The sequence below is a fragment of the Petaurus breviceps genome, unplaced genomic scaffold (genome assembly GCF_028583685.1).
Source record: "Petaurus breviceps papuanus isolate PSGF00001 unplaced genomic scaffold, PetGlider_PUasm1.0 91041, whole genome shotgun sequence".
NCBI classification, from domain to species: domain Eukaryota; kingdom Metazoa; phylum Chordata; class Mammalia; order Diprotodontia; family Petauridae; genus Petaurus; species Petaurus breviceps.
In genome coordinates, this window is record NW_027187400.1 from 41,790,690 (window position 1) to 41,816,527 (window position 25,838).

General features: G+C 50.8%; 1 protein-coding gene across 1 annotated transcript in view; it reads right to left on the reverse strand.

The window, feature by feature from the left end:
- The window catches only part of RYR1 (ryanodine receptor 1), a 91,334-nt gene that overhangs the window by 17,613 nt on the left and 47,883 nt on the right, over positions 1 to 25,838 (reverse strand). Inside the window, exons 52-82 of the mRNA XM_069078519.1 lie at positions 25,318 to 25,481; positions 25,094 to 25,172; positions 24,667 to 24,756; positions 23,633 to 23,776; positions 23,467 to 23,544; positions 22,835 to 22,910; positions 22,340 to 22,463; positions 22,075 to 22,190; positions 21,751 to 21,818; positions 21,528 to 21,649; positions 20,662 to 20,711; positions 20,379 to 20,439; positions 16,646 to 16,884; positions 15,729 to 15,810; positions 15,394 to 15,524; positions 14,038 to 14,367; positions 13,009 to 13,249; positions 8,596 to 8,683; positions 8,188 to 8,280; positions 5,248 to 5,418; positions 4,328 to 4,387; positions 4,049 to 4,186; positions 3,553 to 3,665; positions 2,771 to 2,867; positions 2,516 to 2,622; positions 1,668 to 1,719; positions 1,440 to 1,508; positions 1,243 to 1,342; positions 558 to 637; positions 285 to 361; positions 16 to 89 (exon numbers count right to left, since the gene is read on the reverse strand). Coding sequence (XP_068934620.1) covers positions 16 to 89; positions 285 to 361; positions 558 to 637; positions 1,243 to 1,342; positions 1,440 to 1,508; positions 1,668 to 1,719; positions 2,516 to 2,622; positions 2,771 to 2,867; positions 3,553 to 3,665; positions 4,049 to 4,186; positions 4,328 to 4,387; positions 5,248 to 5,418; positions 8,188 to 8,280; positions 8,596 to 8,683; positions 13,009 to 13,249; positions 14,038 to 14,367; positions 15,394 to 15,524; positions 15,729 to 15,810; positions 16,646 to 16,884; positions 20,379 to 20,439; positions 20,662 to 20,711; positions 21,528 to 21,649; positions 21,751 to 21,818; positions 22,075 to 22,190; positions 22,340 to 22,463; positions 22,835 to 22,910; positions 23,467 to 23,544; positions 23,633 to 23,776; positions 24,667 to 24,756; positions 25,094 to 25,172; positions 25,318 to 25,481 — 3,514 coding nt within the window. The remainder of the gene's footprint in view (positions 1 to 15; positions 90 to 284; positions 362 to 557; positions 638 to 1,242; positions 1,343 to 1,439; positions 1,509 to 1,667; positions 1,720 to 2,515; positions 2,623 to 2,770; positions 2,868 to 3,552; positions 3,666 to 4,048; positions 4,187 to 4,327; positions 4,388 to 5,247; positions 5,419 to 8,187; positions 8,281 to 8,595; positions 8,684 to 13,008; positions 13,250 to 14,037; positions 14,368 to 15,393; positions 15,525 to 15,728; positions 15,811 to 16,645; positions 16,885 to 20,378; positions 20,440 to 20,661; positions 20,712 to 21,527; positions 21,650 to 21,750; positions 21,819 to 22,074; positions 22,191 to 22,339; positions 22,464 to 22,834; positions 22,911 to 23,466; positions 23,545 to 23,632; positions 23,777 to 24,666; positions 24,757 to 25,093; positions 25,173 to 25,317; positions 25,482 to 25,838) is intronic.

Consider the following 25,838-nt stretch of genomic DNA (forward strand, 5'->3'; position numbering starts at 1 on the left):
GGGAAGGGGGCTCACCAGTCCCTTCCTCGGTCACCATTCCGAGTCCCTCTGCCTTGTTCTGCCTCTCAAAGGCATTCAGATCAAGAACACTAGTGGGAAGGAGGTGAAGAGAAGGGATCAGGACAGGATCGGGGGCAGGTTATGAGACCCTGGCTCAGCCCCCCAGGACCTAGGTCCTTGCAGATATCTCCCTCCCCTCCACTCCCTTCCCCTCCTCTCTCTGTCTCTCTCTCCCCCCTCCATTAGTCCAGCCCCTCCTACCCTCCACTGCCCACAGGACAGACCTGCACGTCTGCATCAGGGCCTGGATGCTCTGGAAGAAGCCAACCTCCTTCTTGTCCTTCAGATAGTCCAGCATTTTCTGCACAAGACAGAAAAGCAGGAGGGAGGGCCTCAAACTGGCAGCCAGGATCTGCCTATCCCAGACCCACGGAGGAGTCACAGAATGGGAAGCATATGGTCTGACCTGTCCCCTCTGTGAGATCCCTGATGAGCAGGCATCCGGCCTCACCCAAGAAGGGCGACCTTCCATGTGCCCGACCCCAGCCTCTCCATACCTGCTGCACCTCCATGTTGCCACCATTGAGGATGGAGATGCCCAGCTTCAGTGTGGATGACACCATGACTCCTGGCTCCCCTACCGGAGGACAGCACCCACTCAGTGCCCAGGCCTGGTCTGCCCTGCACCCATGGTTTCCCATGGGGCAGGTGAGAACAGTGTCCAAGACACTGGAAGAGAGTCTGAGAGGGGCCAGAATGAATGGGGGTGTGAGGAATTGACTGTGAGAAGAAGGGAAGGAAAGAAGCATCTCTAAAAGACCTACTATGTGCCAGGCACTGTGCTAAACATTTTACAGATATTATTTCATTTAATTTTCAGAATAGCCCTGTGAGGTAGGTACTATTATTATCCCCATTTTACAGTTGAGAAAACTGAGGCAGACAGAGGTTAAATGACTTCTCCAGTGTCGAAATCTGGATTTGAACTCGGGTCTTCCTGACTCCAGGCCCTGTGCTCTCTTTACTCTCCCCACTTGTCTTGGGATCTCCAGTGGCTACCAGAGGGCCCTGGTGGTTACGGCATGCTTGTTGATTACTTGGTTAATTGATTGATGAGGGCAGATGTGAGTCTGGGAAAGTTTAGGGTGCCAGGCAGAGGGCAGTGAGTGTGGAGGGGAGATCAGAGTGCAAAGAGGAAGTGTGGCAGGGCACGTGGGCACGGGAGGGCAGGGCCATGCAGACCTTTGCAGGCACTAATCATCTGTAGCACCATCTCAGCGGCCCCCCGGTTGTGCAGCCTGGACTGCTGGTAGAGGAGTTTCTGCTTTTCCATCTCCTTCTCCTAGAGAGAGAGGGAGGGGAGGACAGATGGAGAGGGTCAGCATCCCCTCCCCCAAAGAGTCCTCCCTGGAGAGTCTGCTCCCCCTGCTCCTCTATACCTCAAACGAGGCTTCGACCTCCTCCTCAGCAGGTTCTGAAGGCTCTTCTCCCTCCTCCAAGTGGCAGCTCTGAATGGGGCAAGAGTCAATGAGTGAGAAGGGGGGAACTCAGCGTCCTCAGGTCCTGGCAAGGGGCAAAGGTAACAGCAGAGTGTAGGAGGGGAGCTCACCTGTGCTAGCCTGGAGGGGAAGAAGGGCCTGATGGATGAGTCAGAGGGAGGTACTTACCTTGGCCATGATGTCAGCATACGCCATATACAAATAGTCCTCATCCAGTTTGCTGGAAAGGGATTGGGGAGGATAATCAGTTAGGGTGTCTCCCTAGAGCATAGGCGAAGATGTTCCAAAGGAACGGGGGATCTCCCTAAGGAAATGGAGTAGGTTTCCCTAGGCTATTGGGGGAGGGGGTCTCCAGGGGATATTAGGAGAGGTCTCTCCAGTGTATAGGGCAAGATATACAAGTGGTGTTTTGTAGACAGCATACCTGGGATGGATGGGTAGCATGAACACAGAGAAGGAAAGATCTATACAAGAAAATGCCAAGTCATTTGGGGGGAGGAAAGGGCAATTGGGGGGTATTAGAAAGGACCTCATGTGGGAAGTAGGCATCATCATCTGAGTGGAGCCTTGAAGGAAGATAATAGGATTCTAATAGGTGGACATGAAAAGGGAGTACATTCCAGGCATGGGGCACAGCCTGGGCAAAAGCCTGGTGATGGGAGATGGAGAATAGGCAAGTGGGCAACTTTGACTGGAACATAAAATAAAGGGGAGCAATGTTCAATGAACTTGGGGAGAGGGCTTTGGAAGAGATTACCTGGAGCATGGGGAGGAACAAGGGAAAGGGGAGATTGATGCTTGAGGTGGTATTTGAAGTAGTTCTAGGGTATGGGAGAAGGGATGCCCTGACATATTAAAGATGTTCCCTAGGGCATTATGGAGTAAATCTCTGAAGAATTTGAGGGCTGAGTTTCTCTAGGTATCTCCTGAGGATTTATGGACTCTTCCTGGGTTTTTTTTTTTTCCTGGGCTTTGGGAGAGAGGCAAGAGGGAATGACTCCTCCTCAGGGCCTCACCTCTTCTCTGTCAGGGCTGTCCGGCTAAAGTGTAATACCAACTGGTGCAGAGGGTCTGGCTTCTTTTCCTCCTGTTCTTCTTCCTCTTCTTCTTCCTCCCCAGCTTTCTTTAAGGTGAGAGCAGGATGGGGCACATTGGGGAAAGGATGCCAAGTGGTCATCCTCACCCCACTGATGTCCTCCTCTCCTATCTTCCTTATCCCCCCTCCTCTGGCCCTGACACAAAGTCCCCCTGCCCATTGTGTGCCTGCTCACAGAGAGGTCATCAATCATGCGGTCCTCAAAACTGTGCTCCTCTGTCAGGATCCATGCTGCTTTGTAGGACTCCAAGAACATATTGCTTGCACGGTGCCTATGGGACAAGGTGAAAGTGGATGGGTAGATTCCAAGATAAGTTCCCATCTTCCTATTTTGAGTCTTTGTCCTTGACTCTCTATGTCAATTTCTCTTGATTCACTCTAGCCATGTCAATTTCTCTGAATCTCTAGCTATGACAATTTCTCTTCTATCACTCCAGCCGCTTCAATCTCTCTTGATTTACTCCAGCCATGTCAATTTCTCTTGTTTTACCTTAGCCATGTCAATTTCTATTGCCACATTCTAGCCATGTCAATTTCTCTTGACTCACTCTACCTGGCTATGTCAATTTCTCTTGACTCATTCTAGCCCTGTCAATTTTGCTCAGTGCTGTTTCTCCAGTCATCTCCAGTACCTAGCCACCCAACACCATTTTGAAAACCCCTTTTCTATCCCCTGCTTTTGCCTCAAAATTCTGGTCTTCTTTCTGTGTTCTAAATTACCCTGTCCCTTTATCAGTCTCATTTCCTGGCCCTATCTTGCTGCTACCCAGAATGGAGAAAGCCCAGCTGGACTCTGAATCAATTAGCTCTGGTAGGAATTCAAAGTTAAGCTAGATCTGTTTAGGTTAGGAAACAGCCCATTTTTGTCTCTGCCCTGCCCCCAAGATCCTAATCCCTCTGCCCTACTTGGGATCCTCCAACTTCCCCTTACCACCCTCCTCCCTCAGGATGCCTTACCGGGGCAGGTTGTACAGGGGTGTCATGCGGAAACAAGCCACAACTGCACGACGACGCTGTTTTGAAAGGAGCTTATGCCATACGGCTTTCTTGGACTTGTAGGGATGCTCTGTCTGTGGGAGGAGAAGGTGGGGATCAGGGAACTAGCACTCCCAAACTCACCATCTCCCCAGAACTCATGGGTCAGTGAAAAGAAAACTGCACTAAGAATCAGGATATCTGGGTTCAAACCTGGCTCAGTCAGTAATGAATTGTGTGACCTTGGGCCTATTGCCTAACACTCTTTAGGCCCCATTTTCCTCATCTACTGATTGAGGAGGTTGGATCAGATGATTCTAAGATTCCTTCCAGGTCTGAGTCTATTATCCTATGAAATTCATGAGTTCTCATCCCTTTTAGGCCCTCTTGCCTGGGCCCTTTGGGACCAAAGTTCTCCCTCCTTTGAGGCCTAAGCCCTTCCCAGGAAAATGTATACCCTGTCAGAGGTCCCTCCTACCTGCTCCAGGTGGAACAGCACTGCTGATACTTCCTGTACCCGGCGAACAATCTTCTCAGGGGCATCAGCATCCTCAGCCCGGCCAGGAAGCCCTCGGTACAGGGCCATCTGCCAGCGCAACGATGGGGAGCCCTCACTCTGGTAAAAATGGATGGTCATTTTGTGGAGATTTTCTAAGGAATGAGTCTTGGTTCTAATCTAACATACTCTTTCCACCCCTCAGCCCACCCCTTATAACCTTCTCCCCACCTCCAGTTCTAGGACTGGTTTGATCAATACCTTTCCCTGAAGGTGAAGGTTATTCTGCAAATATTCTCGAACTTCTTCATCTGTGTCTTTCTGAGGACAAACATGGTTGGAGGGAGGCAGAGTCAAGTTGAAGGGCTCCTGATTATTCTCATAGGGACAAGGATCTAGGGGTATATTTGGGAGACTGGGAAGAGTTAGACAGTGGCTTGGGGGGTGGTCAGTGAATGACCCAGGAGTCAGAGAGATCAATGTTAAGAGTTAAGAGAGATCAATGAATGTTCAGAGGGATCAGAGAATAGTCAGAGGAGGGAGAGATGAGTCAGTTACTGGACAGAGAGACCACTAAATGGTTAGATATTGGTCAGAGGTGTCAGTGAATGGCCAGAAGGGTCAAGTACTGACTAGAAAGATCAGAGAATGGTTGGAGATGGGTAAAATACATGTAAGAGAGGTCACTTAATGGTCAGAGGGATCAGAAGATGGCCATAGGCATCAAATATTGGCCATAGAGGTCAGTGAATGGCCAGAGGGGTGAGGGATGGGTCAGATACTGACCAAATGGGTCAGAGAATGGACAAAGGGTGAGAGGCATCAGAGTATGGCCATAAGGGTCAGAGATTGGTCAGATACTGGTCAAAGAGGCCAGTGAATGGCTAGATAGGTCAGTCAGTGGCTAGAGGGACCAGGAAATGGTCAAAGCATCAGAGTGGCCAGAAATAGGTCAGACATTGGCCAGAGGTCATTCAATGATCAGAGAGATCACTAAAATGTCAGAGAATAAGTGAATGATCACAGAGGTGTGTGATGGGTGAGAGACCGGTCAGAGGTGACAAGGAGTGGACAAGGAGTCAGAAGGTTTAGAGGTAGATCAGACACTGACCAGAGAGGTCAGTAAATGATCAGAAGTGTCAATGAATTATGAGAAAGTTCAGAGAAGGTGGGATGGGTACCAGGGCATAACGAGTCTTGGCCAGTGCGATGAGGTCCTGGTCAGTGGGTGCACACATGTTCAGTCCAATAGGCAGCATCTTCTTGAGGGTAGCCACTATCAGAGAGGTCTGGACAGAATATCGGTCTCCCCGACGTTTCTTCTTTGTTCTCTCTTGATCGGAGCCTCCTGACTGCAGGTTGCACATGTCTCAGAAACCAGAGACTCCCAATCTTCCCCCAAGACCCCTGTCTGCTAGCCCATCTCCCTAGTCCTCCCACACCCTTGGTTCTACTAGGTTCAGTGTTCCCTAAGAGGTTACAACTCCCTCACCTCCCAGACCCAAGAAAGGTCAAGCTGTCAAGTTGACACTTCCCTGACCATAGCCCTCAAGAATGACCCAAGTATAGAGCCATGGAAAAGACAAGGCAACATATACAGAAGACATGCAGACCTAGGGGGGACATGAAAAGACCAACATGGACCAAGGGGATGTGGGAATATGGAGAAATGGAGTCACAGAGGAAGAGGGGGACAGAAAGACAGAGAAACATGGAAGATACAGAGGAAACTGATGCAGGGGATAGAGACTTCTGGATGTGTTCAAGATCACACGTGAAGATACTAGCACTGGCATGGAGCCTTTGGGCTCCCAGCATTGACCCCCATGCCTGCCCTTCCATGGGGCAGCATGCACATGCCCCCCCCCTCCATTCCTCAGGCCCCAACAGCCACTCCTCTCCAACCCCAGATGCTAGAGTAGCAAAGAGAATTTTTTTTTTTACAAAGTAAAAAAAAAAGGGTCAAATTGCAAGAAGCTAGAGACTTGGGGAGGAGGAGTAGGGGACAGGGCTTGTGGTGGTTGTGGCAGTGATGGTAGTGGGAGACAGTGGGTGGATAGGATGTAAAGTGGGGAGTCTTGGTGGGGGGAGGCAAAGGAGGCTGGGAGAGGGATGTTTGGAGAGAGAGTTGGGACGGGAATCAGCAGCTGGAGGACACAGGCATCGAAGGTCAGGAAGATGGGGTGGGGTGGGGAGTGGTGTTGGCAACAGGAGAGTCAGGGGATTGGATGATGAAGGGCCAGGAGGTCCAAGCCTAGGGAAGGGTAGGGCTGGGAGATGAAAAGTGTTGCAGGAGAGTCAGAGAAGGCAGGAATCTAGGGGACAGGGAGATAATAGGAGCAGATAATAGGGCTGGGGGATTCAGCCATCCAGCCATGCTTTGAGACCCCTAGGGTGGGGGGAGTGCTGACCTGTCCATCTCCCGCCTGCTCCATCCGGGCAGAGACAGAGATAGAGATATGGTTACCCCCTGGAATTCCCAATCCATCCCCTGCCCAGGCCCCCTCCTTATAATCATAGACTGGGGTTAGGAGGGGACAAAACCCCTTTGCTGGGAGCCTGGAGGCCTAGGTTTTAGGCTTAATTCCGTCTATCAGGATGAAGCATCCCTTCTCTCCCTTTCTCATTCTATAAAATGAGGTAGGGGAATGGATTTAGTGGTTTTATAAGAGCTCTGACGTCCTATGTCCTAAGGTCCCTCCCAGCTCCAACATCCCTGCTTTAAGGTTCTATATCCTAAGGTTCCTCACAGACCTGCCTACATTCTAAAGTCCTTCCCAGCACTTTCTTTGCTCTGAGTTCTCTCTCATCTCTACCATTCAATATTCTATGGCTTTTTAACTCCTGCTCCCCTGGAGGCTGTTTGTTAGACAGCCATCCACACAATCCAGCTACGTGGATGGGTCAAGTCAGTCCGCAGAAGCCCTGTTGGTCAGGTGATGGATTCTTCTCTCTCCTCTGTGATGATAATTCCTAGATCTATTTATCCAGCTCTCACATCTCTCTGGGACAATATAGTCTTAAATCACCAACTACCTATGGGACATCTGGAACTTGGATGGCCCAGAGGCACCTCAAGCTCAACATGTCTGAAACTCATTATCCTGCCTCCTTAATCCTCCCCACTTCGGAACTTTTCTGTTACTGTTGAGGCCATCACCATCCTTAAGATCTGGGTGACATCCTTGGCTCCTCACTCACCACCCTCTCATATGTATCTAATATAGTATCAAATCTTGCCGATGCTATCTTCATATCCCTTGTATAGAATAACCCTCTTTCTTCAGTAATAAGCTTCGTTTAGGCCCTTGTCACCTCTGTCTAGACTGTTGTGATGGCCTCCTAAGTGATATCCCTGCCTTAAGTCTCCCCTTACTCCAATCCACCCTTCACTTAGCTGTGGTTTTCCTAAAGTTTGAATCTGACCATGTCATGCTCTTCCTCCCTCAAGAAACTCCAGTGGCTCCCCATTGCTCCCAGGATCAAATAGAAAAGGCTTTCACAACCTGGCCCCTTCACACCTTCCTCTTCCTCCACCCTACCCCTCCCCTCCACACACTCTATGACCCAGCTACAATGGACTCCTTGCCGATCATCATACAGGACTCCGTCTCCCAACTCCGTGCATTTGCCCTGGCCATCTACCATGCCTGGAGTACTCTCTGTTCTTGTTTTTTGCCTTTTAGGCTCTCTGGGTTTTTCAAGATCTATCTCACCTTCCTTAGGAGGGCTCTCTGGCCTCCCCTACTGCTACTGTCTCCCTTGCTCTATACTATGGTTATACGTAGTTGTTTGTATGTGGTCTCCCCTATTTTAACTGTGAGCTCCTTGAGGGCAGGGACCCTCTTATCTTCCTTAACACAGTGCCTGGTACAGAGTAGGAGCTTGGTCAATGTCCGTGGATTGATTTTGTTGTATTCCCAGCACATAGCACAGTTGGGCATACAGTAGGTACTTAATAAATGCCTGACTGGGAAGGTGGGAGAACTGGGACAAGGGAAGGTCAAGGGGAAAAGCTGAGGAGAGGTGGAAGGGCTGGAGGGAGGATGGTGGGGAGAGGGGAGCCTGGGGAAGGAAGGAAAAGGAGGCGGCCAGGCCTCCTCTCACCCCCCTCTTCTTGCCTTGGCCATCTTGCTTTTGCTGTCTGCCGTCAGGAAGGACATGTTATTGATCTCGTTCTGCACCACAAAGTTCTGCTCCTCTCTCTTGAAGTTCTAGGGGCGGGGGAGAAAATGGACAGAGTGATTTCAAATCTCAGAATGGCAGAACCAGAAGGGACCTTAGAACCCAGAACATAGAGTGTCGGGGTTGGAAAGGTCCTTAGAGAGCTAACCTTTTCAAGACCGAGGACCCAAAAAGGGAACAGACTTCATTAGAGTCACCCCGAGTCAGTGGAAGAGCCAAGACTAGAACCCAGGACCTCTGACTCTGGGTCCAGGGCTCTCTCCACACCTCTCCTACCACAGTGGCTCCCCATCTGCAGTTTCAGTACAGTGTCAAGGCGGGAAGGCCAGGGGACAGATGCTTACATGAGACTTTGACCAGTAGATGAAGATTTCTGCTATCATTCGGAAGAGTTCTTCTGCATCAGGGTTGGGCTCTGTTAGCCAGTGGGCCCTGCAGGAGGGTGGTGAGTCAGAATTAGAGGGTCTTGGAGAGGAGAAAGTGTGGGGGAAGGGGTGGACAGGGATGGACAGGGATGGAGGGCTGATTCATTTTACAGATAGGGAAATTGAGGCTCAGAGTGATGATGCCATAATGGCCAGCTGGACACCCTCATCCTAAGACATTTGTTGGGAGAGGGGAGAGGAAGGTTGTCTTCCTGTTAAGAAAACTGGTGTTATCTCCCTCCCTTCTCTAGAGGTGGGAGGACTATGGGTGTGGTCAGAAATGGTTTCACTGAAATGCTTTTTTCTCCTCTTAGATCCTTATGATAAGGGATGGCTGCCTGGGGAGGGAGGTGGAGAGAGATGTAGTCAGGAAACGAATGGGATATTTTTTAAAAAGACATTAACGAAAATAAAATTTAAAAGAAAAGAAGCCTGGTGTTATAAGAAAGGTTGGAGTCATTCAAGGGCTCCTAAACGAGGAATTCTTAGCATTCCAAATTCCAAAGGCATTTTCTACACCGACTCACATAGCAGGGGCTTTGTCCATCCTGGGCACCCTCAGAAAGCAAGGAAATGACTTTTCTCAGAAAAGGAAGAACCCATCCTTCAGTCCTTTGAAACAGAACCCAGATGGATCTGGGATGACATCAATGGAGGTACTCCCTCTACTGGTGACTATATGTCATGACCTATTCATACCCTGTCTGGAGACTCTGGTCCATGTCCTGCTTAGAGGAAGCTTGCCTCTCCCTCTGGGCATTGAGTAGACTTCCCCATCCATAAGCTCAGTTTCTATTCTGTCAATCTCAGGCTTGATATCCTTTACAAAATTTCTCTTGGACACTTCTTTGTTGGGGACATGGTATAACCTACTGGTGCCCACCATGTGTCAATCCCATAACCTTTGGGTGACCTGAAACTTTAATTCTTTGGAATTAATTGTGCCCAGGAAAATTAGAACAGGCAAGTGATTAAAGGCTTTGGAATTTTAGTTGAGGTGGCCTTCTGCCTTGCTAAGAACTGGAAGGCTTTTGATTCTAAAAAAAAATGTTGGGCATGAGTTAGGAGTTTATTTTTACTTTTATTACTTTAATGTCCTGGGTTAGATGCCCAGCCACCCAATCCAGCTACTTGACCTATGACTCAGCTCTGTTCACGAATGGGTCCTGTTGGCTCAGTGATGTTAGAGGGAGAGGTTTGGAAGGGAGGAAGATTAGGAAGGGGCCATGTTAAGTGAAGCAGTGATTGATAATAAGTGGAGTTCAGTCGGAAAGGCACCCAGTAGAATCTACAAGGATTATAGCCAGAAGGGAGTACTCTGGTACCCTCGACGAATTCTAATCTCCAGACTCATGTGAGCTATGTTCCAGGGCTCTGAAAAAAATACCAGCTATGGTTACTGAGCTACTGTCAGTGATGCCAGGAAGCCTGTGGAAAATGGGAGTAATGCCATAGTGATGGAAGAAAAGAAAGGGAAGAGGGTGGGATGAGTGGGAACTTGGCTTTGATTTCTGGAAAAAGCCTGAACTGTATTATCAAAAAGGGATAGTGAGAACACAGAAAAGCGACAATCACAAAAGTCCACGATGACTTCATGAAGAGCAGCTTATGCCAGAGAAAGCTCCTAAAGCGCATCTCCAACCATGTCACCTCCCTTCCTCCATGATCTCCAGTGGCTCCCTATTGCCTCCAGGATCAAATACAAAATGCTCTGTTTGGCATTCAGAGCCCTTCTTCCCTTTCCAGCATTCTCATGCCTCACTCCCCACCACGTACTCTTCAAGCCCACGGCACCAGCCTCCTGGTTGCTCCGTGAATAAGACCCTCCATCTCTCCATCTCTCTGCTCCAAGCATTTTCTCTGACTGTCCCCGGTGCCTGGGGCCCTCCGCCTCTTCATCTCCTCCTGGCTTCCTTCCAGTCCCAGCTCCAATCCCATCTTCCGCAGGAAGCCTTTCCCTGCCTCCTTTAATGCTGGTGCCTCCTTTAAAGCCCTGGTGGATTACCTCCAGTTTTCCTGCATATTGTTTTCTCTCTCATTAGACTCTGAGCTCCTTGAGGGCAGGGACTGCCTTTTGGCTTTCTTTGCATCCTCACACAGTTGTTGTTGGGTCAGGTCCAAATCTTTGTGAGCCCGTATGGGGTTTTCTTGGCAAAAATAGTAGAGTAGTTCCAGTGGAGTAAGGCAAACAAGGTTAAGTGACTTGCCCGGGGACTCACAGCTAGTGAGTGTCAGAGGCTGGATTTGAACTCAGATCATCCTGACTCTAGGCCTGGCACTTTGTCCAGCCAGCTGCCTCTGGGCACACAGTAGACACTTAATGTTTGTTGACTATTTACTATTGATAAGTCAGGAAGTGTCCAGAAGAGGGTCTTCGAAGGTCCTGCCATTCTTTCAGTCCCTTACTTTGCACCTTCAGAGAAACCCCTGACTCTTCCCTCTCCTTCATCCCCCACATCGCATAAGTTACCAAGCTGCGGTCATTCTGTATGCATGGTATCTCTGACATCTTGCCTAGATTATTACAGTTGTCTCCTAATTAGATGCCAGTCTAACAATCAGCCCTTATCAAGTGCCTGTGTGCCATTCACTGTCCTGGGAGATACAAAGGCAAAAAATGAACCAGTCCCTGTCCTTGAGGAGATAGGGTGTGTTCCCAGATGACTTGATACAGGATGCCTGCAGAGTGGGTGGTAATGGGGAGGGGAAGGGCTAGTGCCTGGGAGAATCAAGAAAGACTTCTGAGTTGGGGATGAGAAAGGACCAGAGGTGGCAGATGGGATGTCCTGTGTGAAGAATGGCACATAGGCCGGTTTGGATGGAACAAGAAAAGTAATTTGTGATCAGTTTGGAACTCCTCTCCCCCCCCCATTCCCCATCCCCCACTTTCATGCATTATCTTTCTAGGTGGAGCTGGGCTTGGAGGCAAAAAGACCTGAGTTCAAATCTATCCTGAGACTCTTACTAGTTGTGTGACCCTGGGCAAGTCACTGCCTCAGTTTCCTCAGCTGTAAAATGGGGATAACAGCACCTACCTCCAGGGCTGTTGGGAGGATCAGATGAGATAATATTTGTAAAGTGCTCAACACAGTGCCAGATACACAGCAGGTACTATATAAATGCTTCTTCTTTCCTCCCATTAGCTTTTAAGTTCTTTCAGGGCAGGAACTGTCTTTCTTTTTATTTCTATTTGTATCCTTGTGCTCAGTGGGGTGCCTGGCAATACATAGTCAGTACCTAATAAATGCTTCTTGCCTGCGTCGATCAGGTGATCGAACTCAGATCACCTGAACCCAGAAGTCTGATCTTCTCTTGGGCAAAAATGGGTGGCACCTATCTAATGACTAGAGAAGTCACTGACAACACAGCCAAGGAAAGATAAGCCATCAACCTTCCCATCCACATGGGAAAAACGAAGTGGATGAAGGAGGCAAGGTGCCCAGATCAGGACGAGCAGTTGTCTGAGAAGCCCATAGAATCAGTCTGTCCACACGTATATATCTTGTGTAGACACTAAAGGAGGACAATGAGGACAGCCCAGAGCTGAACAGAAAACAAGATGCCTAGGTCACATTTGGGAAAAGCTTTCAATGATCCTGAGCTGTTCACTGATCTCAAGCCCATCTTTTAAACACTATGATTCTGCCACGGTGCCCCATGACTACAGAGCACAGAAGACCACAAACTCAGCAGAAAATCTGGGTGGCTTAATGGGCTGAGAAAGACAGACGGCAGATAGAAGCGAGCTGTGGGATGTTATCAGTGATGACGTGCCTGAGAATTGGTTTCAGGGCTATCACCCAAGGTTTGTTGGTCTGGAAAAGGAGGTGGGCTGGTCACAGGGCAAGAGTGGATGGCTTTGGTGACATCTGCAGCTAGATAAGCATGTCACCCACGATGAGAAATGTTAAAGAGCAGAGGACCAAACACAGATCCCGGGGGCCTTTCACTGCAGATCTGCCTAGGTGGCATCGAATGGGTGGGACAGTCTAAGTGAGTCTGAGGGCCTCCCAGCCTCAGCAGACCCTCACCTGAGGATTTATGGAGGAACGCGGACCACAAAGGCTGAGGATGAGAACAACAGGCCCGAAGCACACAGAGGCCCAGAAAGGTTAAGGGGCTTGCTCAGAGTCACTGGGATTCGAACTCAGATCACCTGAACCCAGAAGTCTGATCTTCTCTTGGGCAAAAATGGGTGGTACCTATCTAATGACTAGAGAAGTCACTGACGACAGCCAAGGAAAGAGAAATGTGTGATTGGCAGGGCCTGGGGTCTGGTCCCGCCCCCTCGGGTGTCTGTGCCGGGACTAGAGCGGACCATGAGGGACTGACCGGTTGTTGTCCACATAGCGGATGAGCAGGGGGTAGAGCGCGTAGAGGTCCCGGCAGAGCACGGAAAACTCGTCCCGCACCAGGAGTTCTCCCTCCTCCGCTTCGGCCTTGGCTTCCAGCCGTAGCTGCTCCTCTTCGGCAACCACCTTCCCAGCTCGTTTCCGTAGCCGGCCCACGGTGGGGATAAAATGAGACCGGAGCAGCTCAGGACGGGCCCGGCTCACAATTGGCTGGGCAAATACTGGGGGTGCACAGGAAATGGGGGAGGTCAGCACCCCTGGGTCTCTGGAAGCTACATCTCTATCCTAGGGTCCTTGACCTCCTAGCCAAGTCACTGGAGACTCCACTCTCTGCCAAGCCTTTAGGAACCTTCCAAATTCTGGTCCCCAGGGTCTTGGGAGCCTACCCTTAGGGGAGTGGGCTTTCTGAGCTGGAGAGCAGCCTCAGAGACCATCTCTTGCAACTGTCTAGTTTTAAGAAGATCCAGAGAGAGAAAGTGATTTATCCAAAGTCACACAAGCCTTTAAGGATCAGAACCAGGACTTCCGATTCTAAACCCAGTGGTCTTTCTACTGAACCTTGTTCCTTATCACTAGTCCTTGGAGACCCCTTGCACCCCCTTTACTAGTCTTTGGGGACTCCAGCTCCCAATTCTCACCCTCATATTCCTGTCCCTTTTGTCTCAGCTCTTGGGAAGACTCCAGCTCCCAGATCCCTCAGCTTCACACTCCAACTCTAAATGACTATTCCTGAGAGCCCTGAATCTCCGCTCTGGCTGTTTGAAATCCCTACTCCCCTTCTATCAGACTCTGTGGATCCCTACTCCAAAATGTGGCTCTTGAGGGACTCTGATCCCCTCTCATAGTCATGAGGATAATAGTTTTTGTGGGACTCCACCTCTGATCCATAGGGATCCTGCCCCTTGAACATATAGCTCCCTAGGACCTTGTCCTTACTGTACTTTCTTACCCTTTCCCCAACTCAAACCCACCCTCATGCCCACCTGCCAGAAGCTTCATCCCCACACACCTGCAAGACGCTTCATCCACGAGGCCTCATCAATGCCCAGGTTGTTGACAATGATCCTCAGAATGTTTCCCAGGAGGGAGTTGAGGTGGTCTGAGGTAACATCGGTGCAGGGTGGGGGGCCTCCTGGGGGCTGTGAGGAAGGTACCTCGGGGCCCCGCTCCCACCATCGGGGCAGATAGTTACAGAGCATTGGAAGCGTGACCTCAATGACGTGGGGCATCTCTGTGTAGCGGGCTCCTGACTCGGCCAGGCCCCCGATGTCTGCCATCAGCTGCTTCAGGTCCGGGATATCTGGGCACATCTCCTCCACAGAGCTGGGAAGGCCCAGGACTGGGGCAGGGTATGAGACCAACTCAGGGGGCTCCCCCAAACCCTATGATCCCTATCCCATTGGGCCCCAAGCCTAGTGTCACAGAATATTCCAGAATCTCAGGGTTAAAAGGAACCTTGGGATACTGAAAAGGAATCTTCATCTGCCTTACCAGTGGTCCTCTAGTCTTAGCTCAAAGACCAACAATGACAGGGGGCTCTCTTTCCCCCAAAGTAGCCCACTCCACCTTGGGATAGCTCTAATGGTTAGCAATATTTCTTGACCTCTTAGCAATTCAAACCCATCACCCCTAACTTTTTTCCTCTTTGGTCACCCAGAACAAGTGAAATCCTTTCTCCATAGGACAACCCTTCTCATATCTGCGTGCAGGTTTCCCTGAGTCTTCTCCAGGCTGAACACCCTTAGTGCCTTTACCCTGGCTTTATGGGGCCATCACCATCCTGGCTGCCTTCCTTCAGCCATTTGTCCCACTTGTCATCTTACTGAGGTCCTTAAACCCAGAACTGTGGTCTGACCGAGGCAGAGGTCAATGGAATTTTCAGCTCCACGGTCCTGGAAGCTCAGTCTCTCTCACTGCTGCCCAAATCTGCATCCACAATACCCTCTGAACACATATGGAGCTAATATCCCTACAACTTTTTCAGGCATCAAAGAAAAAGATCTGGGGTGGGAGGGGTGGTAGTCTTAATGGACCACAAGCTCAATCAAATCCCAGAATTAAGGGCATTACTAAACTCCATCAGCTACCAGGACTGACACTTTCAGAAATCTATTCACTCTACTGTCTCTGAAGCTCATCATTTTCCTTATTCCCAATGCAGCCCCCCAGAAGCAGAGGACTGCCAAACCTACCCCATGACATTCTACCCTGATCCCATAAAGCTCCTACGTTAGTGTATCTATCTCCCCATCAGAGGACCCTCAAGTCCCCTTATCCTCAGAGCAACCCCCATCCCCAACTTTGGTTCTCTAAATTTCAGGGCCACCTCCCCTCACATCACTCAGAGGTGAGCCCCAAAACTCACTGGCACGTTCCCTGGGAGATTTGGTGGTGTAGACAGAGCAGACATTGTATTCGTTCAGTTGGGGTTCAAGGAAGGCAACTGGCATGGCGGCTGCCAGACGGGCAAGGCATTCTCCGAGGGCTGGACGCAGCCTGGAAGGTAGGAGCATGGTCAGATTCCCCTTATCCTTCATCCCTCTCCAGCCGTGAGACTCCCCGCTATCCAGCTGCCCCTTCAATGAAGCCCTTAACTTTCCCCTTTCCCTCCAATCTGCCCCCATCTCCCCTCCAAGTCCTGTCCTTTCTCCAGTGACCCTTTCAGCCCTAATCTTTCTGCCCCTCCCAGCCCCTCCATACTTCTCCACATAGGAATTCTTGGTAGTCCCCAGAGAGTAGATACTGCAAAGTGTCCGGTAACAGGAGACCTGGACATCGTCCACTGTAGGGGAGGGATGGAGGAAGACAAGGGCAAAGGTCAGAGATCACCAAGGCTTCCTCTCCTTCCCACTGAATTCTTTTAGAACAGTTGGGTCTCTGAGCTGGAATGGGCCTCAGAGACCAAGAGGCAATGGGGAGCGTGGCCCCACGGGCCAGGGCAAAGCTTCAGAGGACCAGGATCAAATCTTGCAAGACTCTCCCTGGGCCTTCCTCCCCCTCCAAAACAAGCGGGGTAGGGTGGTACAACAGCAAGAGCACTGTTGGAGCAGGCGGAACCGGGTTCAAAATGTCCCATTGTTGTTTGATTATTGCCTGTGGGACCTTGGACCAGTCTCTTCTCCTCCCTCAGCCACAGAATCCTCAGCTATAAAATGAGGGAGTTGGGCTACATGGTCTCATGGGTCCTTCCCACTCAAAACCCCACAATTTTGTAATTATTGACTCCAAACACCCCTCATTTTACAAATGGGGAAACTGAGTCCCAGCAAGAGGAAGGGGTAAGTCAGACATCGAATCATGGGTCATGTGATTAAAGATTTAAAGTTAGGCAGGACTCATAAGGTCTTAGGATCCTAACTCTGGAACCAGAAGATAAAACCCCTTGTTTTATAAATGAGGTGGTAGAGTCAGGATTTGAACCTAGGTCTCTCTTCTATTCTCCTTCCTCGAAGTGCTCTCCTCCAATCCCCAGCCTTCCCTATCATGCAGGATTCTGTTGCCTCCTTTGAGAAGTCTTCCTGCCCCCTGGCACCCCAACACTAGCCTTCTAGCCTGCACCCCATGCTCAGGCCCTGGGTCTCTCCCCATTCAGAGGGCCCAGCTGGGGCTGCCCTTACAGATGACATCATCTCCAAACTGGTGCTGGGCGATGTGCTGGAAGAGGGTGGTGAGGACAGGAAGCAGGGCCACGGTGGTGTAGGTGAGGTTCTGGCCAACACCCTTGACCTGGGTCCGGGCCTGGGACACCTTGCCCAAGCGCAGGTTCTCCACCATCTTCTCAATGTCCTCTGAAGCGCTCTCAAAGAACGATCGAAGTCCAGCCTTCACAATCTCAGGGCCTGACTTCATCACGGTCCTGGGGGAACAGGAAAGGGCTCGGGGGAGATGGAGGAAGACCCAGGGGCCTGGGCACTAGAACTGGAGGGGAACTTAGAGGTCCCTGAGTCCAACCCCTCATTTTACCAATTGCGAAACTGAGGCAGGTGGCAGTTAAATGACCAGGGTCACACAGCTAATAAGTAAGTTAAGATTTGAACTCAGGTTTCCCTGACTCCAGGTTCAGCATCCTAATCACTGTGCCACCTAATGGTCTTAGTCATCTAGTCTAACAGTTTTCAAAGTGTGGTCCAGACCCTTTCAGGGAGACTTCAGGGTCAAAAATTTTCATAGTAATATTAAGACATTTTTTGCCTATTAAAATACTCCTCCCTTTGCTGACTACATATTTGTGTGAGGCTGAGTGTTCTTCAAATGAGATGATATTTTAAAGCATTTTGCAAATCTTAAAGTGTTATATGAACGCTACCTATTATTATTATTATTAATTATTATTATCCTTCATATATCTCCACTAAAGCAACACATTGAAAGAGATTCGATGCACAAGCAAATAGGAGAAACCAGCTGTCTTCTATTAAGGGCAAATCTCGTGAAAGAGATTTGCAAAAAGATATAAAACAGTCCCGTTCTCACAAAATATTTTTTTTGTTTTTTTATTAGAAACATGCTATTTATGTTATCATGGAATGGGTTTTTATTCATTTTTAAACGAATAAAGGCATCTTTTTAAAATGTACCCATTTTTATTTCTATTATGACAAATATCAATAGGCGTAACTCACATAAACTAAAGCTCTTCTGAGGGGTGGGGTTGTTCTCAATAATTCTGAAGAACATAAAAGGATCCTGAGACCTAAAATTTGGGAATGGCTGTTCTGTTCTAACCTTCCCTTCGTGGGTATTAGGAAAGCAAAGAGCATGGAAGGCCAATGATTCACTCAAGGTCACTGGGGTAGGAAGTAGCAGCCCAGCCTCCTGGCCTCAGATCAAGCACTCCACTCTCTTTTCACTGTTGTAGACCAGAGATGCACAATTTCACTCTCACAGTTTCTAGTCCTGTTTTGAGGGGAGAACCAGGGTCTTGGAGTTCCTGAGAGAGAATAAGGGAGATTTCAAGGGAAATAGGAAGGATTAGTGGGGTCAGGCTAGCTTTCAAAATCTTTGGTCTTAGGGTCCAGTTCCATCCTCTACCTTGGAGCAGTTGGAGGAGGGGTGCCAGGACCACCTAATAGAATGATAGAGATCCAGGGGGCAAGATGGGCCTGGGTACGTTGTGTTGACTTCAGTTATCTCAGTTCCAAGACAGGGCCACAGTGGCTTGGGAGAATGAGTGAGATTTGGGGATGGGGGCAAAGGAGGGAGTGGGGATGGCAGGCTGACCTTCACAACCTCTGGCCCTGACTTGGTAGAGAGGCAGGGGGAGGCTCAGGGGTCCACAAAGAAGAATGAGGGAGAAAAAAAGGATGATATAGGCTGCCTCGAGAGAGAGAGCCCAAGTTCTCCGTTCCTTATAGAATCGCAGAATCTAAGGATTAGGTGGGTCATCCATCCCTGAAAGGAATTCTCCCCGTCCCTTTCTCCACATGCCCAGTATACTTCTCACCTTTCCTAGTTGGTTCTGCCTGATGGAGCCAACCAGAACAAGTCTAATCTCTCCTCCCCTGGGCACCCTCCAAATATGTCCAGGATGTCTCTAAGAACAAGTTACATGACAAGGACCTCATAGAGGCCATTCCTATCCATGAACAGTGACAAGGTGACCCCCGGTTCTAAGGTGCTGGGATTCTGAGGTTCTCAGGTCCCGAGTGGACAGAAGCCAAGACTTCTGAGGGGCAGCTTGGGAAAAACTCATGTGAACTATGGCCCAGGTCAGTCTCCTGGAGACCTTGGCAATCTCTATAAAGAGTTTCGTCAAAAACCAGTCACTTCAAATTAACCTCATTTCCTTTTCTATTGGGGTTTCTAAATGAGCAGATTAAGGGAAGGTCATAAATGGAGCCTACCTAGATTTCTAGCAAAGCGTTTGACCAAATGTCTCAATGTTATTTTTGTGAATGAGATGGAGAGATATGGGCTAGAGGGTAGGATGGTCAGCCAGATTTGGAACTGACTGAATGAACAGACTCTACTGGGAAGGAGGTCTCTAGTGGAGTGCCCCAGGGCTCTGTCCAACATTTCACTCATCGAATTTGCTGATGATAAAGTACTGGGAAGGCTAATTAATCTAAAGGGGTGGAGGCAGATGAGGAATGATCGGGGGATCATGGAATGAGAGCTTGAGGGGTCTGTGGAAGTTATCTGGTCTGCACTCTTAGGCCCCACTTGACAAATGAGGAATCCGAGGCCTACTGTAGCCAAGTAACTCATCTAAGATCATAAAGATAGCAGGATTTGAACCCAAACCCTCTGACTCCAAACCTAGTGCCCTTTTGCCTGTTGTTGTTCAGTCATTTTCAGTTGTGTCTGACTCTGACCCCATTTGGGGTTTTCTTGGCAGAGATACTGGAGTGGTTTGCCATTTCTTTCTCCAGCTCATTTTACAGATGAGGAAACTGAGGCAAAAAGGGTGAAGTGACTTGCCCAGGGTCACACAGCTAGTGAGTGTCTGAGGCCGATTTTGAACTCAGGTACATGTCTTCCTGACTCCGAGCCCAGCATCATGGCGCCCCCTAGCGGCCCTTGTTCTTTTGACTGTACCACATCACAATTCTCATGGCAATTTTGCAGGTCTGAGTGGACTGCTGGCTTAGCAGGAATAAACAGGGGGAAACAGCCACTAGAGAAGCTAACGTGACCCAAGGCCCCACTGGGAGAGGAATCGGGTCCGGAACAGAGGAAGCAGTGGTCCCCCAGGCCTTGGCCTTGGCCAGACCACATCTGGAGGGCGGCACGCAGTCCATTCTGGCCGATGCATCTGAGCAAGATTATTTACATGCTCTGGAAGGAGTTCAGAGGACAGCAGCCAGGATGTTGGAAGGAATCTCAGGCTTACCATATAAGGACTGGTTGAAGGAATTTGGGGTGTTTGGCCTGCAGTAGGAAAGCCTTGGAGAGGATGTGTGTGTGTGTGTGTGTGTGTGTGTGTGTGTGTGTGTGTGAACACAATGACCATCCTGAAGTATCTGAAGCCTACCACATACATACAAGATGCTGAGGCTTGTCCTTGCTTGGCCTGAGTACTAGCACATTCAGGAACAGCCACCCTAAGGAGTCAGGTTTAGGACTGATGTTGGGGCAGACTTAGAGCTTCTCCCCAGTCTGAGGTCTTTAGCAGAAACTGGACGACCATTTTTCTGGGACTTTGTAGAGGGGCTCCCTAGTCAGGCTTGGACCAGATTGCCTCTGTGGTGCTTTCCTCAGGATGAGTGATGCATGAGGGGCAGAAAGGATGACAGAGGGATGGAGGGACAGAAGCAGCCAGGCTTGGCGGGAAGTGATTCTCTGACAGGGCACTCTGTGGGTCAGGATCAGGAGGCCTAGGAGAGGGGGGTCAGGTGGATGTAGTCTCACCTGGCATCCAGTGACCGGGCAAGGATGTGCAGACAGTTGACCACAGCTGGAGCATCAGTCCCTGGAGGGGAGAGGAAATGGGATGGGGCGAGGAAATGGGGAGAGCACGGCCCTTTTGTTGACCCCAGCACTGACTCCCATACCTGCCTCCCCAGTCCTCCATTCCCAAGTGGAATATGGGTCCCCGCTGGGGTGGGGATGAGAGAATGAGAGGAATTTGGTGGGGAAGCATGGAGGGAAGGATTATGGGGGAAGGGGAGACACTGAAGGGAAGAATTCTTACCAAAGAGAGAGACTCGGTGCCGGACCAGAGCGGCGAGTTTACAGAACAGGCTGGAGAGAAGGACAGAGGGAAATAGGGGATGGAGGAATGGAGAGATGGGGAATGAGGGGATATGGGGATGGAGGAAGAGTGGGAGAGAGGAGGGAAACAAGGATGGAGGGCAGAGAAAAGAGAGAAGTTTGGGATGGAAGGATTGGGAGAAGGGGACAAAGAGACAAAGAGTAAGGGACAAGATAGAAGGGAGGAGAGACAGGAAAGGGGAATGGTAAGAAGGGGCATAGGAAGGCAATAAATCACAGGGATGAGAAAGACACACAGCAGAGAAAAGGAAGGAGTGAGAGAATAAAAGGACAAGAGGAGGAATGATGAGAGGAAGGAGCCATGGAGGAACAGAGAGCAGGGAGACAAGAGGGTGGAAGGATGGAAGTGAGAGTGACAGAAGAGGAGAGGATGGCATTGGGCACGAGGGATGTGGGGAGCAAGATGGGGGACAAGGGCAGAGAGGGATAGGAGTGAAGGGACAGGAGGATAAGGGAGGGCAGGAGGGACAGAGGGGAGGTGTGGGGTACGGAGAGAAGAAGGTGAGAAGGCATGAGAGGATAAGGAGCTAATGCCTGGCACTCAGGACATAGGTAGAGTTGGTCCCTCAAAATTGAGGGGTTGGGTCTTCACAGAGCCCCAGCAGGGCCAGATGGGTCTTATTGCCCCTTAGGAATCCCCAAAGCCAGAGGGTGGAGAGGAAGTCAGGGCATCCTAGAATGCAGGAGATGGGGTGGGGGGGCAGGATTCTTTAGGAGCACAGGGCAAGAGGCTGGGAGGGGGCTAGGCTCAGGGGTCAGGGTTCTGGGGCACCCTAAGGCACACACCTGGTGATCATCTCCTTTTCCTTGTTAGAGGCATGGCCCCCACTGCCTAGGACCTTGGCTGGGGTAGACAGGAAGTAGAGGCAGTGATTGTTAAAATACTGGTTGATGAGAGGCAACAGGATCTGGTGGGCAAGCAGGGAGAGACGCGTGAGGGAAAGGCAGCCTGGACACAGCCCCAGAGCTGGTCCCAACTCTCTGGCCCAGCCCAGCCCTGACCACCTACCTTGGCAAAGAACTTGATCTCCTGCTCATGGGGAGACTTCTCTACCCTTCCACTGCTCACCACAGCCTCTGTGTGTGTGTGGGGAGGGGTAGGAGGTGAGAAAGAAGAGGGTAAGTAGGAGGTCTGGGAGGACACTTCTGGGGAGGTCTTTGGGTGGACAGTGTTCTTGTGGATCTGTGGGTGGGGAAGGGGCCAAGAAGGTTCTAGAGGCCAAGTGTGAGTGTGTGTGTGCGAGTGTGTGTGAGTGTGTGCATGTGTGTGAGTATGTGTGTTGAGAGGGGAGTAGATGCTTTGGGGATAAAGAAATTGCTCGGTAGGGCTCACCCAGGTGGGCAATGAACTCCTGTGAAATATCCATCCATCGGAGAAGCTGCTGGAGGAACCCAAAGGCAAATCTCTTTTCAATGGAGGATGTGTCCAGCTCCATGTCCTTGAGCCCCCTGGCAGAGTGCAGAAGAGCAGGGAAAAAGTCAATCAGGGCCCCCCAGCCTCCCCTCCCCCAGCCTGACCCCCTCCCACCCCCCCTCCCCCCCCCCCCCCCCCCCCCCCGCCCGCCCCCCCCACCCCCCCCCCCAGTCTGCACATGTACCGTGTCACTGCGTAGCCATTCATCTGCAGGAACTTGAGTAGTTCCTGGGCCTTCTCTCGGTCTCGAGCCTTCTCCTTGGCCGTCAGTGTGTCGTAGGGAACCAGGAGGGGGTGTGTGCCTCCACCTGGAGGGTGATGGTGCTCATGTGGGAGAGATGGAGTAGAAAGGGCCAGGGCAAGGAACACTAAGAAGGTCTCAAATTTGGGCAGTTCTGGGTGTTGGTGGTCACCAGAGCCAGGGGGTGTCCCTCCTTGGACTGGGGATCCCCAGAAGTGGGAGATCTAGGGGTGATTTGGAGTCCTCAGAGTGAGGTCTATCCCAGGGAGTGTGGGGATCCCTAGAAATAGAGATCTAGGGACAATCAGGGGAGTCCTCAGAGTGAGAGTGGGGGTCCCTAGGATTGGGCATTCTCAAAGCTGGAGGATTTGGGGGTTGCCTGAGTAGGGTCCTCCCCAAGGGATAGTTGGGGGAAGGGGCCCCAGGGCTGGGCCTCACCCTTTGCCTCTAATTCCTGTTTCTTCTTTCTCCCCCATGTGTTATGGTAATTCTCAGCCAGTTGTTCAGCCATGGCCTGGAGGGAGGTGGCATGAGGGAAACACCAATCTCAGAAGCTGCCCAGTGAGGTCTTGGCTTCATAGGCACAGGTCTAGTGCCTAGAAGCATCACCTTGTCTTCCCACCCCTCCTCCCTCAAGGACAAAGTCCTAACAACAAAACTTCTGTCTCTAGACATAGGCCCCATAACTATTCTTTTTAAAATTTTATTTATTTATTTACTTTTGGGAAGGCAATTGGGGTTAAGTGACTTGCCCAAGGTCATAGGGCTGGTTTTCGTGTTAAGTGTCTGAGGCCAGATTTGAACTCAGGACCTCCTGACTCCAGGGCCAGTGCTCTACTCACTGTGCCTCCTAGCTGCCCCCCACCCCCATACCTATTCTTAAGGTCTGGGGACAAAGGATGGATGGGGGCGAGGGTAGCCAGAACTCATGAGTGAGGATGCAGCCAGACATCACAGGGGTTAGGGAGGTACAGCTAGAACTCATTAGGGAAAGTGGGGTACAGACAGAGGTCAACAGGGGGGTGCAGCCAGAACTCAGGAGCATTGGGAAGGGACTTGGGGAGTCTCACCTGCAGTTCCCGGGACAGGGTGACGCAGCTGAGGTCTGGAGGCTGGGGATTATAACCCTCTCTTGGGTCATAAGTAGCCTAAAAATGGAAGAGAAGGGATACTCAGGGCCAGGGAGGGATGAGTCAGTGATGTCCTAGCTCTTAGCCCAGCTCTCTACTCCCTTACTGGAGTATTCTGGGAGATCTTGCGGGTCTTGGTCTTCTTCTCTCCCTTCTCCTCCTCGCCTTCACGGGCTTTTTCCACTGTCCACTCCCAGGCAATCATGGCCTTCAGTGACTCCTTGATGGGCCACCGGTAAATCTCCTTGTCCTGGTGTGGGGTAGAGGTGAAGGAGGAGGAAAGCATGTGATCAATAGAACAGTATAGGGACTGTCTTGTGGTGGGGAGAGGGAGATCCATGAGCCCAAGGTCCCAGGATAAGAAACCAAGGTTGGTTGCATTTCTCAACTAGAAAGCAGAAATGGGTGAGCGCTGGAGCCACCAGAGGAGCTCAGAGAGACCAGACCCAGCTGCTTGCCATTCCAGAAGACGCTGGGAGAAGGTTTGAGGGTGAGACATCTGGACAGTCTGTACCTTAACCGCTATTTGTAAGTCAGCATGAGGGTAATGTAAAGAACATTGAATATGGGCTTGGGTCTGAAGCTTAGGCCTTCTACTATCTATGTAACCCTTGGCAAATAATGTCACTCTTCTAGGCCTAGGCTGGATCAGGACCCCTAAATTCCCTTCCAACTCTTAATCCATGATCTGATTTCTACCTCCCCCTCCCAATCTGTCATTCTCACCCTCCCATCTGCACCCCTGTTCTTGGGAATAATTGAGGGCCCTGGAAAACATAGAAAATCTGAGACATGTTAATCCTGGAACAGTGGGGATCTTGGTCAGAGATTGTAGGTGTCTGGAGCTAGAAGGGAGGGAGCTGGATCCTAGGGGCCCTGGGACAGGAGAAATGAAAGATCTGAGGAGCCGGTCCCAAGAGACAAGTGGTGTTACACAGGCAAGAGACCATTCCAAGGAGATTCCCCCAAACAGGATTGGGGGGCTGAGTTCATGCTCAGTGTTACTGGCTGGGGGTGGGGGAGAGTCTGAATATGGAAGCAGGAATGGCGTCATTAAGAGGGTGAGCAGGGGTGAAGGTTGGCACCCGGACTCCAAGACTGGGGTGCCAGGGCCTGAGTTAGGGGTGGGGAGCTGCGCACCTTTTCTGAGAAGGTCTTGTAGGGCCGAAGCATGTGGTGGGTCTTCAGTTCTTCATCAATGTTCTCCCCAAATGACCAATTGTTCTGAATCTGTAGGAAGAGGACCGATGTCAGCCCCAGCCTCTGTCCACTGGAAGCCCAGGGCCCTGAGGAGGGAGTCTGCTGGAGGGGCAGGTTGTTTGGCTGCACATCCTGGAAGGGATCCCTGATTCTTTCCCCTGTCTTGGGGTCCTAGGGAAAAGGAACTGGGTGGGGCATGGGGAAGAGTCCCAGGGAAGACCTTAAGGAATCCCTGATAGATCAGAGGGTCCCAGTGGGGTTTGAGGGGTTACTGAGAAACACAGAGGGGATGTGGAAGAAGGGTTTGGGGGAGGGTGGAGGAGCCTCTGGGGGCTTCTGGGGTCTGGAGAAAACCTGTCGCCAGCACCTTGTCAAATGCCCATTTCTCGTGTGTGTATTCTGCGAATTTGTTGATGAAGGAGTCGAGTTTCTCAGGTATGATCACACTGAGGGTGGGAAGGGAATGGTAAGTGGGATGGGGTTTGGAGGGAGTTGAGAAGCTCAGAGACATGCCCCCAGCCCCTGTTTTTCTTCCCCTACACTCCCAGCCCAAGGCCTCCCCTCCTCCTTCCATGCCTCAGTGAGTCTCACTTGAGTGTCTCCACGGGCCGGGGGTCAAAATTGCCCTCAGCGTCCACGCTGGCCTTTTTCTCAGCCTTGGAGGAGTAGGAGGCATCCACGTAGTCTGGGGGCAAGGCCCCAGCAATGGCACACAGACATGGCATGGCCATGCGGTAGAGCTCCTGGTCATATTTCTGTGGGTGTCCAAGGGGTCACTGTGAGGCTGGAGCCCCAGACCTGCCCAGTGCTGGGAGGGGGAAGCCTGAGCCCTGACCTCCCTGAGATGCCCTCTACCCTCCATCCAGGATCCCCGAATCCCCAGCCCACTCAGTAAAGCCTACCCCCATCCCCACACCCTCCAGCTTTGGAAACTAACAGATGCATTGCCTCTTCCCTGAGAATCCCCCACCCCATACCCCAACAGCAAGCATGAGGCAACCACCCAACACCTTGGGAATGTTGAGCCCTTGGGGCCTAGCAGCTTCAAATTCCCACATCCAACAGCCCCGAATGTTCCACTCCCTAAATGTTCAAATTTCCAAGACTGTCAA